Source organism: Centruroides vittatus, unplaced genomic scaffold (assembly GCF_030686945.1).
Source record: "Centruroides vittatus isolate TY-2023 unplaced genomic scaffold, ASM3068694v2 contig_393, whole genome shotgun sequence".
Taxonomy (NCBI): Eukaryota; Metazoa; Arthropoda; class Arachnida; order Scorpiones; family Buthidae; genus Centruroides; species Centruroides vittatus.
Window position 1 is genome coordinate 1,866,965 of NW_027122209.1, and position 16,217 is coordinate 1,883,181.

The 16,217-nt window shown below is 37.5% G+C and overlaps 1 protein-coding gene across 1 annotated transcript in view; it reads left to right on the plus strand.

The window, feature by feature from the left end:
- The first annotated feature begins 10,916 nt into the window (after nt 1–10,916).
- The window catches only part of LOC136976085 (AT-rich interactive domain-containing protein 3A-like), a 96,961-nt gene continuing 91,660 nt past the window's right edge, over nt 10,917–16,217 (plus strand). Inside the window, 1 exon segment of the mRNA XM_067271291.1 lies at nt 10,917–11,125. Coding sequence (XP_067127392.1) covers nt 11,090–11,125 — 36 coding nt within the window. The 5' untranslated portion in view covers nt 10,917–11,089.

Genomic DNA, 16,217 nt, shown 5'->3' on the forward strand with positions numbered 1-16,217 from the left:
TTATATATTTTTTTATTTTATTTATTTATTAATACAATAATATTCCAAAAAGTGGTACAATTAAAACATCGACGACAATCAAACGACGTTATTAACGTCAAAAGGACCGTTGATAGCTCATTCTTCATCATTCCCAGCAACGAAAACAAAATCAAAATGCAAAAAGTATAATATATATATAGCCTATATAAAAAACAAGGAAGTAAAAAGCAAAATAAAAATGAGAAAGAGAGAGAGTAGATCGAACAATATATTCTAAAGTAGGATGATAAATTCCGAAACGACATTTATAAATCACATAGCCTACAGTATAGTATAGTATGTCCTAAGTGTAAGTTTCCGCGATCTCGAGATCTACGATATTAACGTTGGCTTTTAAGTCGGGAGCCGATAGATTTCGATTGGTACATTTTTATCTCGTCGAAGGTATTCTTTTTGACGGTATACACGTTCCACATTTATGTTTTAGTTTACCCGGCCGTATATATCACTAGTCGAGACGATACCGTTTTCGACGAGTGCTCTCTAAAGAAATTAATCGGCGGAGCCTTTCTACGTAATAATTGTAATGTTTCATGCATTTTACAGTAGTCTATTTGGACAGTTCGAACAGTAGGCTAATATATTTTCTAACGTTTTCTACATAATTGTGGAGTCGTGTCCTGTAATTTGCCAGCGTAAGTCAAGCGCGATTTGATAGAAGGATATAATAATCGCGCAAATTTTTAAGTAATTGTAAACAAATATAAACGTTAATTTACTCGAAATTTTAGCTTTGGAAACGCGAAAGTGACATTGTGGCAGGAAAATTTCGCTAATTTCTGACCGGAATCGGAAATCGTCTTTTTTTTTTTTTTTTTTTTTTTTTTTTTGTCGGTCGAATTTTCCCATTAAAACTGCATGAAGTGGCAGCTAGCAGAATGCAGTCAAGTAATTTCGAGTTTAAGGTTTTCGGTGTTTTGCAGGAAAACTACCGAAGGTAGAGAATGTCGTTTCCAGACCGAAAACAAATAACTTATTAGAAACGGTCCAGAGCATCGAACGTCTCGGTTTTTTTCTGGAGGAAGGGTTCGAATACGCGAGTTCGATTGTATCCTGTCGGCGTGTATAGATGACGTTAACTTTCCGAATAAAATTTGCATACGTCGACGTTCCCTGGAACGGAATGTCCTCTTTCACCAGGGAGGAGGATTCGACGCATTAAAATGATTTAAATGCAACAGAAACGCGCGGAATTACGTGCGTAAATCTCAATAAAAGAGTAAGTGAACAAGATATGTTAGACGATCGATAACGTACAGATTGGTTTTGTTGATAATATCTCTTGACCTGAGATTAATATTCGTTAACAAATTAAATTGGGATTATCGAAATCGATGAAAGTTGTAAAACGATATTTACTATTATAATAAAACTGTTAAAGCATTTTCTTTCGTCGGATACGATTAAACACTTATACGTAACCTCGCGTCGATCGAAATTACTAGACGGAATAGAAGTTCGACAACCTGTAACAAAACAACGTTTGGAAATTTGTCGAACAGCTTTTCGAGAATGCCGAACAATTTAGCTTTTGAAGCCAGCGTCAAAAACTTTACGATCTAGACGGGATTAACGACGTTCGCCTATTCGGTGTCCGGTATCTACTCATAATTTTTTACAGGAGACTCGTTCACAATCCTTGGTAATACGCTTTAGATAATAAAAACTTTAAAAGAAGCGTGATGCGAAAATTTCGATACAAATAGTAGATGTTGCTAATTAAAAACTATGGCAGGGATAGAAACATACACTACGTTATCTCACTCGTCTATAATATGAAACGTATTAGATAACTAACAAATAAGCTCAGCGTTGCCCGGACAAAAATAGCAACAAACATTAAAATTATAAGATTATTTCGTTATACTAATCCTTCTACTATATTATATTATATTATAGTATTTGATTCATATAACCTTTGTACCTTTGTAGTTATATTTTATTTTATTTATTTATTTTATTTTATTTATAAAATAAAATAGTAGTAAACCGCTAATACATAAAGGTTATCTTACGTAAGGGTTTATCGCATAAGTGACCAATCTAACACATTTTAAAAATTCTTTAAGTTTATACAGTAGAGGAATAAAGAATTTTAAAAATGTGTTAGATTGGTCACTCGGTGTGATATAGGCCTACCCTTATATAAGATAACCTTTGTAGTTATATACGTATATAATATCATATATTATAGTATATATAACAAATATTAATTTTAAAACGAAAACAATATAGAGTTTGATCGTTATAGCCTATCATTGTCATATTTATCGCAGTACTAGGATGATACGAAATGCACACTGGTCAAGTAGACAGAAATTGAAAATATATCTTAAATTTTTTCAGATATCATAATTTTTCCTAATGTTAATCCTAAGAAACTGTACCATTCACAGCCGAATATTAAATGGTAGTCTGCCAACCAATAAAATTTGGCGAAAAACGGACCAAATATCGGTGCTCTCGAAAACCGCTTAAAACACATTTTGTGCAGGCCGGTAACTTCGTATTATGTAATTTTCCTATTCGGATGCCATTCCTTAGTCCGATAGAAAGAAGAGATTGTTGCGGAAGAAGGTTGAAGTAATTCGACTAAAAGTAGTCGTTGACATCCTCCCCGAAGAGAGGATGGCCGACGACTACTAATTAATACTGGTCTACTATTAATATTTGAAAAGTGATCCGTGTTGGACAGGTTGTGATGGCCCCGCACGTGATCGAAGTTGATAACCTTATCGTCCGAAAGACTTCGTATGACTTGATTAAATAAAAAAAAAAATCTTATAAAAGTACCTGAATAATTGATTTTATGTGATGATAAAGTGATTATATTTTTGTAACAGATTGTATAAACTACGTAGAAGTACGTCCTCGTAAATATCGCGTTTATAGAAAAATTATTAGAATTAGTTTGGTTTATTTGGTTACGGCAACGCGATCTGCGGAGGGAATACATCCCGGGAAGACTGGACCCTATTTACGTGTTACTAACACAAAGAAAACCCGGAAAACTCGCCGTAGTCAGTCAGTTGGCCATGCTAGACCCAAGACTAAGTACTGTACATGCTACAACCAGTATTCCGTGGTTTTATCCATTCGACTACTGGAAGGCACTTATTAGAATTTAAGAGAATACCGTTCAGAGATGGAAAAAAAACGAGTTGTTAGATATGAAAAATTAAATACCCATTGACTTTTCAGGGTAATATTTTCGATTCCACGCAGACAAATGCTATATGCTACCTGTCGTAGTAATGATATAACGTGTCTAATTCGCATTATATCATTGTAGCAGTAATTAAGTAAATATAATATAAATTTTTTAAAATTATATCCATTTTAAGAATTATATTTAATTTATTTTCTTAAATTTTTATGCTAATAGATGGCGCTATGTGTAAACTTAGTAAATTTACGTAGACAGAAATTAATTGATATATAAAAATACAATCAAAGTTTTTTGGTGATATATATGACATTATCTAAGCTAGAAGTGTGTTAATGTAACTTCCGAGTTTCGTAGCAATTGGTCCAATGGTCTAGGTATGCATAGCAAATAAACAAACAACCATCCTCATTATATATATAGATTTAAATTAGATAACAAAAAAGTCCATAAATGTAATCTTTGTTTACATAAAATATATGAAAGTTCAAACTACAATTAACTACTGACTATCCAAGAGATTCTGTTCCATTGGAGCGTTTGTAACCTTGAGATAGTTTACGTGGTATTACTTGTATTGCGTTGTTAGTTTACTAGTATTTTGTTTATTTGTCGTTGCTAACTTTCGCATGGTCACGAATATTGCCACTTTTCCTTTTCATAAGTTTGGTGTCTTCGACCCTGTGTTAGTTTCTTTGACTTAGTTTTGATACTTCACAAAGTTTTTAAATCCAATTTATTAGTAGTATGAACTTAAAAACTGTCTACGAAAGATAAATTTGGTAAATTTACGGACGGTAAAGTGGGTGCTAAATTGAATCGTTAGCGAAGAAAATCATTTCCTATTCTCTATAATACTCCGTATAGAAATAGATAAAAAAGGAAAGGCTGAAAGTTTTCTTCAAAATAATTCTGTTTTAGAAAGACACTAGAGCGACCCAATATTCAATGAATCGACCTCAGGTAAAAGCACAAGTTTTTGCACTTTTTATCTTTTCTTATTTTCGTATTGACGCTTCCAGCAAAATGCCACGTGTTTCCGATCCTAGTCTGTTTATTTGCCAGGGGATATTTGTTGCCCATTCTTCTGTCGTCGCATCCGTTTTTCGTTGAATGGAGTTAAAAGATGGATAGATACGGACGATCTTTCCCTGTCTTAACTGAAGGAGTCAAATTCGATCGGGGTCCGCATCCGTTCCCTATACCCACGCTCGGAACGAGATTCATCGCTTTCCTTTCTCCCCTTACCGGTAAGAGCCGTATTTTTAGTTAACTTTATCGCATCTATACTTCCGGTCGTCATTTGTGTTCGTCGCTTTACACGATTTTTTCTCCGACTCGTAAAAATATATATTAAAAGGGCGCCAATAACTCTCTGTATCTTTTACATTTTGCTAGAAATAAATTCATTCGTTCCGTCTCCCCTTTCTTGTCCCAAAGGATAGACCGATGGTTCTTAATCCAGCAGACGAATTATGGTTAGCATCGGTATGAAAAGAAATTAATTTTAAATAACAGTCGGAATTGGGGAAGAAGGAAATTGTCCGAGAGCGCCGCTATCTTATTAGGTCCGGAAACAGTGCTTTTTTGACATTTTTCTACTCTTTCGCATTTTATTCTTTGCTTTTTATACAGTATTGCAAATGAAAACGCGAGTATAATTCGCGCCTTAAGCATATTTCTAATTTTTCTAGCTCTGGGACGACTTTTGGATTTGTCTTCGGACTTAGCACGTTTTACATCATTTTATCTCCGGAAGAAGATCGAAAATTTTCTCTTCCGCTTCGACTTTTTTTATCCGAAACGCGAAGCGTTTCCTCACCAAAAGTAAAGGAATATTCATCGGTCATCGTCCTCTTCAGTGAATGACGCCGCGGCGCGGTGCGTCGACCAAGTTCGCGCGTGAAGGAAGATCAGTCGGATTTCTCTACAGAGAGGTTTTAAAATTTTGGGAAATGTCTTCCTCCGCGCGTAAATGATCGGAAATTTAAATTATTGGTCGTTTGAGACGAAGCCCAAATGTCTGTAAAGAAAGAAACAATAAATAGATAGACCTACACGAAAATAAGTTTAGGCTACACGATATATTAGAATTAAATCCTTATTTAAGTTGGATATGTGTAAATGAGAAATCGTACAATGATAGAATGGTGCAACCAAGTTTTTATAGGACCCTTCGAAAGAAAGCGGAAAACTTGTTAACGTAAAGCAACAAATAACGGAAACGAGAGGAAATCGCAAACTGCAGTATTTTTCTTATAAAATATACAGAAGTAGGCGATTGATTTCATAAATATTTTAAATTAACTTTTTAATCTAATCTAATCTAATCTATATTTACAACATTATTTTCAACTGTAGAAACCATTATAGAATTTATTGATAAAGAACCACGTATTGATTTTGGTTATATTATGGGCGACTTTAATATAAGTTTACTTAAAATAAATAACTGTGTTAGAGCAATTATTCAATTTATTCTAATTATAAAATGTCTTCCGATTTGATTACACCCACTCCATGTGGGTACGATTCGTCGTCAATTTTAGATTGTCTTAACGAAAGATCATACAGTTACTTACAATAGAATGGACTATTTGCTGTCGGATAATTTGCCATTATTGATTAAGGGTCCTCTTCTATAAAAACAGAGTATAATTAATTGAACAGAAATAGTCTAGCAGGATAACTAATTCTAGAGTCAAGATTCGCAGAATTCGAATGTGTTGGGTGGAAATGAAAAATATTAGGCCTACTAATCTAAATTTAAAAGCTAAAAAAGTTTATATTATATTTCACTATATGAATGAACACGTACAGTACAGTGCCAGACTAAAAAAATAATAACGAAGATGAAGATATGAAAGAATTATTTTTCTGAATTATTTATGAATAAGACAAAAAAAATTATTGAACTTAAAAAAGAATTACAATTAGTAGATGTGAAAAACGCTACAAATGGAGAGAATTCTGAAATTAAAAGAAAAATTAATCATTTCATGGCTAATGCACGATAACTTAAGAGAAGAAGGAAGAAACTTTTATAATAAGTAATTATAAGAATGTTAAACAATTTTAGAAAGTATTTAAAACATTGTTATATGACATTAAACACCAGTAACACGTTGTCTCGGGATAAAAATCATTAAAGGTAGTTGCAACTATTTACGGTTTTATGAATGAATAAATAAAAACACGACGTTAAACAAACCGTGTAACATAATAAGACGTAGTACAGATATTTATAAACTAAGTAACTTAGTTTTAATAATCCAAATTGATCTGTATTAGATCAAATATATTCAGAGGAAATAGTAACTCTAATTTTTGAAATAAAAACGAATATTTCTTATTTCGATTTTTTGAATGAAACTATAGTGAAAATGTATTAGAATATAATATCTTTTGTGAAATATTTAATGCATCTTTGAGAGAAAGTATTTACCCAATACTATTGAGTAGTTGTAAAATATTACTAATTTGCAAGAAAGAAAATCAGCAGAGTATAAGCCTATCCATATTCTGTATTGTATTGTGTGTTCTTGTTCGATGTTAAGAGGAAGAACCGAAAAAAAAACATCGATCTATGATCTCCCTCGATCCTGTAATAAATATAAACTAAACCTATTATAATGATTTAAACTATTGGTAAAATTTCTGAAAGAATAGTTTACGAACGATGAAGTCGTTCTCTTTAAAATTCCATCTAATTCCCAAAAATCAGCATGGTTTTAAACTCCATCATGGTAGTAAAACAGCATTAACAGCTATTTTAATACGGCGGTAAATAATTTGGACGATTCGAAAATTGTACCTTTGGATTTAACTAGACATTTGACTCTGTCCGTCATGTAGAATTATTAATGAACGTATATAATTGCGGATATCGTGGAGAAATATTAAGCTGGCTTAAGTCTTAATACAAGTTTTGTCATCTTTTGTGATATTTATAATTTTAGAGAATTTTAAATTAACAGAGGTGTTCTGCAAGGTTTAATATTAGGACTGCTTTTATTTAATTTCTACACGAATGAGTTATCTTGGTTACAAAATGAAAAAGTAAGCTGATGACATTTTTACTACTGTGGCGAATAATTGTATAAGTCTGAAACATCAAACGAGCAAGGTAGCAAATACGCATAAGTTTACAAGAAATTTAAAAAAAAAACAAACATGGAATTATTTTTATCAACTGAAATAATATTGTTAAACCTAAGAAGCAGTCAATAAAATATATAATGGACGATGTAAATATTCGATTTGTCGCTAAAATTAAATACCTAAGCTTGTATTTGATTAGAATATTACTTAGATTTTCGATATAACTTAGATATTGATTTGAATAAGCTATCTAAGTTCACGGGAATTGTAAAATTGCTTCGATATTTCCTTAACAAGATATTTATAACGTCAAATATAAATGTAAGATACTGTATTTTATATTTGACGTTATGCCAATCAAAGTTGTTATATGGTATATCGGAAAAATATATTAGAATATCTTTGAATAGGTTTATAAGGCAATGGTTCAACTTACGTTTTGATGCATCTATTAAAATTTTTTAAACTTATTTTATAAAACTTATCGACTCCTTAAATTAAATAAATTGCTATATATGTGTTAAATCATTGTTAATTTTTTATGAAAATAGTATAAAAGGAATGAAAACAAATTTAAATCGAAACAGTAAGAATACTAAGAAATGAAAATGCCATAATGCTGAATTAGTTTTTAAAAAGAAAATTTATATTATTCGTGGGTCAAATGAATACATTATATCGAGCCCCCGTGTGTCCAGAATGTTTTGAATAATCAATTAAACTCAATTAATAACCTAAAAGAACGAATTAATTCGATATATGTGATAGAGTGAAGTGATAAGTCACAAAATTCAATTTTTTCTTGGATAAGTGATTACTTCCTTATCATTTCCAACTTATTTTATCGTTGTTTTGTTTATATAAATTTTTTCTTGTAGTGTTTCTTGTAGCCAAACTTAGTACTAATCTCACGACTTCCTAAGTTATGCTACGTACAGCACAGTATAGGACAGTGCCTTCTTCGACATACTTTGCATAATATAAAATTACAGGTAAAAACATGCACCATTAAAAATAAATTTTATCGATAAAATAAAATAAATAACGGAACGAAACGCGAAAATAGGCAATACTAAAGCAATGCGATGTATTACAAAACAGGAATCCCTTTTTATTTTTGTCATGATATTAAGATACACGTGAGAAGCGTTCTGGTTTAGTTATTGACTACCAAATGATTCTCTACATCATCCTGGAGAAAATAAGTTGACAGATAAAATGCCGATTATCCTAGTAAATATACGTCGAGCCTTTTTTTCTTCTGGCAAAACTTCCGTTTCTTTGGGTAGAAAAACTTAAACCTAAGAGCACGCTTTTACAATTGGCATAAATAAGACGGGCGAAATTTGTAAAGAAAATTCAGGCGTATCTTTCAAGAAAGAAAGAAAAAAAGTCGTTCTTATGAATAATTCGACGGAAAGTTTCCCTTGATAAAATAATAAGAGTAAGTGATAATTATCGTTCGGTGCGATTCGATTTGTTTTCTTTTCTAATGTCCGGTTAACCTTCGATTTCGTAAGTTTCTTTATTCTCTTAGGATCCGGTGTGGACGTAATATGTTGCAAATATTTTAATTTCTCCGCGTGTAATCACTTTTGGTTATAATTGTTATCCGTATTCTAAAATGGCGTCATTTGAAAGTTGCGCTAATTCCCTACTAAGTTTTGTGTAAGACTGAACAGTTTAGTAAATCTACACTAGAGAAGTGAGTCTGAAATTTTAAAAATCCGAAGCTATCTCTTCGGAATAGAGACGTCTTCTTTTGTTTATTCTGATTTTTATTTTTTTTATTTTTTTTATTTTTTAAATCATTCGAATTAAATACATCTGGAATCGAATGGTCGAATTCGATCCTAACGAATGTGATTCAAACAAACACTTCGGTATTTCCTACTCTACGATTTAAATATCAAACTTTAGCGAACATGGGCTAATTCGCTTTATCAATCGATCTACCTTTGTTCATAGATTAATGGATTTTATATTCCTAAAAATTATACCACAATTTCATATCTGGTTTTTATATTTGTGTTTGATCTAGAAAAGGCTTATACCACGGTTGTCCTATTAATATTTGATTTTCTATCCTGTAATCCTAGTGTTTCTTATTAATCTGTTTTATTTGATTAATAAATATTAAAACATGGAAGGTGGTAAAGCTCCTTTCCGATTCCCTAGAGAAAGAAACGAGAAAAAAAATCGTGAAGGAGGGAAAAACATTAATTACGTTCATTAACTTACTATTCGTTATTAACTGTTTTAGAACGAACTACTTTTGCCGTTTTAACTTAATTGATTTTTAGTTGTTTGGTTAATTTAGCCTATAGTAATTTTATATTACTTACTTTTATTTCGTTATAGAGAAGAGTAAAGGAAATACGTCTATCGACTGGAAACGTCTCGTAACAAAGTTATTTCCCGTTGGTTATAAGTTACTTTAAGTAGCGCGTAATTTCGTAACTTATGTTTCCTCGTATAGCTATTCTATAATAGATTTTCGGTTCTTTATATAAGTGTGAGATTATTTGCAGATTTAAAAATATTTGTAATCGATTCTTCACGCCGATATTTAGAGTGTAATGTGATGTTGAGTTTTATTATTTTGATAATGAAACGAAAGCACGGCAAACTTTTCCAGCAAATTTCTCATTTAATTTCTTGTTTTTTATAATTTTATTTATCTATTTATTGGTCTAATACGTAGTATTTTTCGAAATAATGAAATATTCTAGAATCGGTCGCATCAGATTTCCGAAGAGTGAAAGTAAAATATTCCGTACCTGGTCGAATATCATTCACATTTCTCCGTTACTTGTTAATGCAGTTCTTCGCGTTTAGGCTATATTCGAGGGTGCCAGAAAACTTATCTCATTTCACTTCTGTGTTGATATTTTCATTTTTATACGATGCAGTAAATATTGCCTGCTAATTAAACATTAGGCCTACCTATTAAAAAGAGAAAATTTCTATTTTTGGAGTTTTAACTTTTTGTTGGAAAAGACGTTCGTAGTGTAAAAAGACGGCAAAATTAATAATAAAATCGCAGTTTAGAACACAACTCGATATTTAAATAGAACGAAATCATAAATGCACTTTAAAAAAGTTCAGCCAAAAACTGCCGAACAATTAATTAATTTTGGGGTAAAACATTGCAAAAGCAGACGAATATCAAATGTTTCATCTTTTTAATTTTGGGATCTTAATAACGTTTAAAACCAAACTTTTTTCCTTCGATTTTCTCTTTTCATCTCTAAAATATTAGTTATTTAATAAAAAGTTTCAAAATAACCGCAAGTTTAAAACAGAGGACTTCGGTGGCCATTAGACCGTCGGCTTTCGAGACCCGCGGCCCGCCACCGTTGACGGTCCAAAACTGGGAAAAATTTCCCTGGCTATGACGTCATCGGTGGAGGCCTAAGCGGCGCGAAAGAGGAGAAACGGCGCGCCGCGGTAACAGTCGACCTTCCGGTCGCCATTCGACGGAGGCGCACGAAGAGACCGACCAATGAGAGAACGAGGGAAGGCCGTCTGTTTCTCCTCATTGGTCCGACCGGAGCGACGATAGGCGGACGCGCGCCGTGCACGACGGGACGGCGACGAGCGGCGCACAGACGACTGTCTGCGCGGTGCGGGGAAAGTACCGCGGTGCGTCGTGTAGCCAGTTGTGTACTCCGGGGTGTAAACGACGGTCCGTCATCGTAGCTGTCTCCGTCGCTGTGGTTGTTTCGTCTAACGGCCAAAATTCGTGTCAAAAACAGAGCCCCACTTCCCACCTCCAGGATGGACCACAACGAATCGGATTTGGATGGAAGCGTGGTGAGTGATTTGTTTTCCCGGACTATATGGGTTTGTAGAACGCGCGCGCCGCCATCGACCGACGGGGGGTTTCCCGCCTCGGTAGCGTGGCTATCGATCCGCCGGCCGAGTTGGCGCGCGTCGGGTTCACGTGTGACGGCTCGACCCGGCTGTCTCGCCGTTTTTTGTCTCGGGGTCTTTGTCGACGGCAGCCGCTCTTTGTTCGGTTTTCGCCCGGCGCAGCGGCGGGCGCGACGGTCTTCCACCGGCCACCCCACTCTTCTAGCTTTAAGTTACGCGCTGGCTTCTTTTTAAATCGGCCACGCGACCCATTGGGCCAGGAAGAAAACCGGCGCCGCGCCGAGACGAAAGGGGAAGGCGGCCAAAGACGACCCAAGTTGGAAGCGCGCGGCGTGGCCGCACCCGCCCGACGGTCCCCTTCCGCGATAATTGAGTCGCGTGTGACGTTGCCATAGAAACCAGCGAGACGGAGATAAGCGCGACACGCGGCGGTTAATCACTACTAAAACTCGGCCCGTTTAAACGGAGGCGCAATTGCCTTTTACGGTCGATATCGGGACGCGGTTGTTTATTCGATATCAATGTTTTATAACTTTGTATCGTAAATAATTTCGTCGTCGATAAAAATTAATAAACCGTGCGCAATTTATGTGTTTGGTCGACAAACATTAATTTACTCACTCGGCGTACAAACGCCCGCTTAACACGAAGGAATTATAATTAATTGCCCGTTACCTCGTTTTAACGTTCGTACTCCACGAAACTTTCCGGCGTTAAATCGAGTCGGCAACGATCGACGCTTTTCTAGGATTTCTGCCCTCGACCCCGGGAGGAAACGGTTCCTTCGTCGGGACGGAGAAAGTTTCTTCATTTTGGCCGGCGCCTCCGATAAACTCGGAAATTTCGGAGCGACGTTCCTGGCATTAAAAGAGATTTGCCGGAAAATCCCTCGGGACGATAAAAGCTATTCTTAGACTAATAAAACTCTTCGGCTAGACAAAGGCTTGGGCTTCTCCCCGACGCCGCACTCCCACTCGACGCTGTCCAAATCGATGCGCCGACGCGAATTAAACGCCGTTAACCACCCGGCCGATCGGTAGCGGTCGGCGGACCAAAAGAACTTTCTTTTGTTTCCATCAGCCACCCCTTTGGCGTCGGCCCGACGTTTAAAGCGGAATTCGTTAAATCGGAATGGTCGCAGTCTCTTTTTACCGTACGGATAACTTTTAGAACGGAGCGACCGCGCGGAAGGTCGCCGTTCCTTTTGTTTTTAGGTAATTACTGAGTTAAACAACGATCGGTCGACGGTAAATCGAGGAAAGGCAGCGCCGGTAATCGTATTCCTTTCGATTGTTTATCAAACGAGTGTTTTCCGTTAGCAATCTCTACACTTTGGAACTCGAAACGACCGGAACGAATTTAGATACAAACACGCGTAACTCGAAACCGGAGGAAACAATAATTAATTCCGTGCCCAGAGGTAAGCTACGAGAGATTTTTCCGTTTTTTCCTCTTACGTTTCCGAAGATGAGGGAGACGATCCTCAGCCGAGATCTTCCGGCGTCGTTGTTATTTCTATAAATAAAGGTTTAGTTTAAACGCGGGGTTATTAGCGCGACCTCCTTCTTAAATAAGACCTTCTCCAATGACACAATAAATACGTCGAATTTTGCAATGGCGGATGTAACGTCATTCCCGATGGCGCTTCTTAGTCACTCTTCGAGGGGCGACCGACCGTCGTCTCCTTCTCCGGATCCGACCAGGACCCGGTCCGGTGGTTATTCCTTAGCCTACATATCGCTTCCGTTTCCGCGGCGTGGCGCGGGACCGCTGTTCCCGCGCCCGCGTCGCGCCGAACGCCGCGCTAGTCGAGAACTAACGGCGGAGGATGGTGATGCGAGGGCGACGGCGGATGGGGACGTCGGGGAGGAAAGCGATTTTCGGATTACGATAATCGATGAGACGAGTCGGTCGGGTGACTTAATTAAAATTAATTAAGATCGAATACTGCCCGGCCGGGGAAAGAGTTGAAGGGAAAAAAAAACTCGACGGGAAGCGATCGAGATAGATTCGGAAATTTCCGTTCTTTCGCAAATACGAGAATTTCCATCCGCCCGAATTTACTCGCGCGTGTTTTAAAAATGTCTATTTTTAGCGCGGCGAAACTTCCGACGCGGCCACCGTCGACTGCGCTTAACCTAATTCTCGACGCTGAGTTGGGAGAAGGCGAAGACCGTTACAAACGTAACAATTTAGAAAGCGCGTAAAACTTCGCGAAGAAGGGTGCGCTTTGAGTAACCGTAACGTTTTTCTTTCTCTCCGAAAACGTCTTCTCCTTTCGTAGAAAGTTCGAAAGATGCCAATTCTTGTCATCGATTAGACTAGGTTGCGCTTATCGTCCCTAACCCGTCGTCGCTTCCGTCCAATCTCTTTACGCCAATTTCCCCAAATCATCTACGTCACACCAGGTCGGACGGAGACGGGAGATGTGGGGTGTTTTTTTCTGGTTCCGAAACTCTTCCTGGTCGTATTCGGAGGGAAGTGGCTAAACGGTGGTCGAAGGTAACGCTGTCGGTACGAGATTTCGTGAGTATAAATATTAAAATAGGGGGAAAGGAAAGGGCCCGCGGTTCGTTAGCGTCGTAAAAAATTAAAGTATTAATAATTCTGCGGGTAAATGCGTAGAATGAGCATCAGACGAACGACGATGGCCGGAGAAAACGGTACGGCTGATTTTAAATATTCAAAAGCGCCAACTGCTTCCTATTGACTTATCTATTAAACATTTAATATTAATTTCGAACGCACTCGATAATTGTAAAACTTGTTTATCTTTTCTTAATTATCGAGAAATCGAAATTGCGGCGCATACGCAAACACAATGTAATATTTATTCGGAGAAATTAATTTAGTTTTTCCTTTTCCCGCTTACTATTAATTTATAAATCTGCTTTTTTTACTCGGCCAATTACATTAATTGCTAAACAAATATCCTACCAAACGGCCATCGCCTTTTCGCCCACCTTCCCTTCCAAGTCCCGTCGTGGATAACCTTTAGCCTAGCATCTCGGAGTCTCCAGCTTCCCCCTTCTGCCGAGAAGAAAGTCGAATCCGGCCGATGACCCATCGGACTAGGAAAGCCTGTGCCATTTTTTCTCCCCCAGACATACGGACTTTACCAGGGACTCGCCTCCGATCCTTACCGCTTCGTCACTTAATGGTTACCGGTAATTTGGGGGGACGGGTGGCGAAAATGGTGGAGGTTTACAGAAACGAGAAGAGGGTGGAGCGTTACTTCCAATTCGGTTTTTCTCTGGAAAATGATGGTGTTTCGGTTAGGAATTCGAGGCGATAAATAAACTTTCGGCAGGCGACGAAAACTTTTATACCCACTGCCAATAAATATAGGTCCGGTGATAGCCGCGAGAGGGTGTCGTGGCCGATCCAGATTGGCGTCTTTCCTCAACGACCGATTTTTATCTCGTCTTCCGCACGTTCTCCAAAGCGAGTGTGGCAGCCCTCACTAACAGAAACTCGTTCGGAATTTTTGGGAAATGCGTTAACAACTTATCGCTTTATCTTAAGAACAAGAAATCGTAAATGTGGAAATTATGGGATGGCTTTCAATAATTCTGTGTGTACGGCGCTGTACTTATATATTCGTCGACGTGTAATTTCTATCTAACATTAGATATTTCTTCTAGAAATTGGAGAAAGTTCTTTCACTATCGGAGTATAAAGTATCGAGAAATATAGAAGGTATAATTTTAACAAAAAATATTATTTTCCTCTCTATTAAAATACAAAAAGTATTAATTGGAAATTTGAGGGATGGCAACGGAATTCGGTTGCCAAATTAAGTCTGCCCGTCCGAGTCCGACGTTAAATTTTTCGTCTCCCGGTTGCACCGCGCTACCAAACGGCAGCCAAAAGGCTAAAAATCGGAGGCCTCGGCGACTTTCTTCGTCTTCGGACCGCAAATGGCCGCGTGGAACTTCGCTCGGAAAACAGACGAAGAAATACCGTTTGTTTGGTCGGAGCGATAACCGGATAAAGGTCCGGGTGATGCAGATGAAGGGTGAAGAGTGTGAACTGGCAATCATCTGTCCGAATCGAGTTCTCCTCTTCCGGAGGGCCGAACCGATTCTCCTACTTCCGTCGCCCTTTTTGGGGGTCGCCGCTCGGAATTGGTGCCTCCGCCGTCGACTGTAAAAGGCGAAACGACTCGAAGGAAGAAATTTCGTTTCTGTCAAACCACCTTTATTGTTTAATGAAACCGGGTATTTTTTCTGGTATTTGATTGTTGACCGGGACTGGCTTTATAAAATAGTTTAGAGTAACTAAACGATGAGTACTAAGACGAAAATTGTTTCTCAATCAGTAGACCAGTCAGGTTCTTATGTGCCGACGAACGGTGGAAGCCGTCGGCCCGTAAGGATGATACTAAGACCGCGATCGGACGGCTACCGTTGCCTTCGCTGGTCAGAGAAAACTTTCCCTCTTCGTCGGGTGGGAGGAGAAAATCGTCTAAGTAATCCCCCTGGAATGATATTGGGAGGAATTGGCCTCTTATCCCGCCGATGGTTTTACGGAATTCGGAAGTCCGTTTTGTTTGGACGAGGTGGAAACAAACCATCAGTCGAACTTTTTCTCCGACCACGACATTTTTGACGTTGCTCGACTCACCAGTACGATGTCATTTATTATTTAGGTATCACTCTACTGTTCCTATTTAATCGCCAGTAAAGTAAGGAGAGTTGCCCTAAGATCGGACGCGTTTCGTAGGAAAGGCAGAAAAAATCGCACCCGCAGGTGACGTAACGCATTCCTCCAGAGGTAATCTTCCACGAACTAAACGTTTTCTGTCGAAGCTTTTTAATTCGAATCGAATTACTAGAAAATAAAGTATAGAACTAGTTCCATGTCTTTCATATAATTTCTACTCCGGTTTTGTTTATCTGTATGGATTAAGAGTAAGAGGCACCTCTACCTCTCTCGGACTTATTCAACGCCACACTTTACCCAACCGTTTTTTCGACGCCAGCCTTATAGAAAGTTCGATTACGGCTCCAGACTTGTTTTCCTCCGTCCC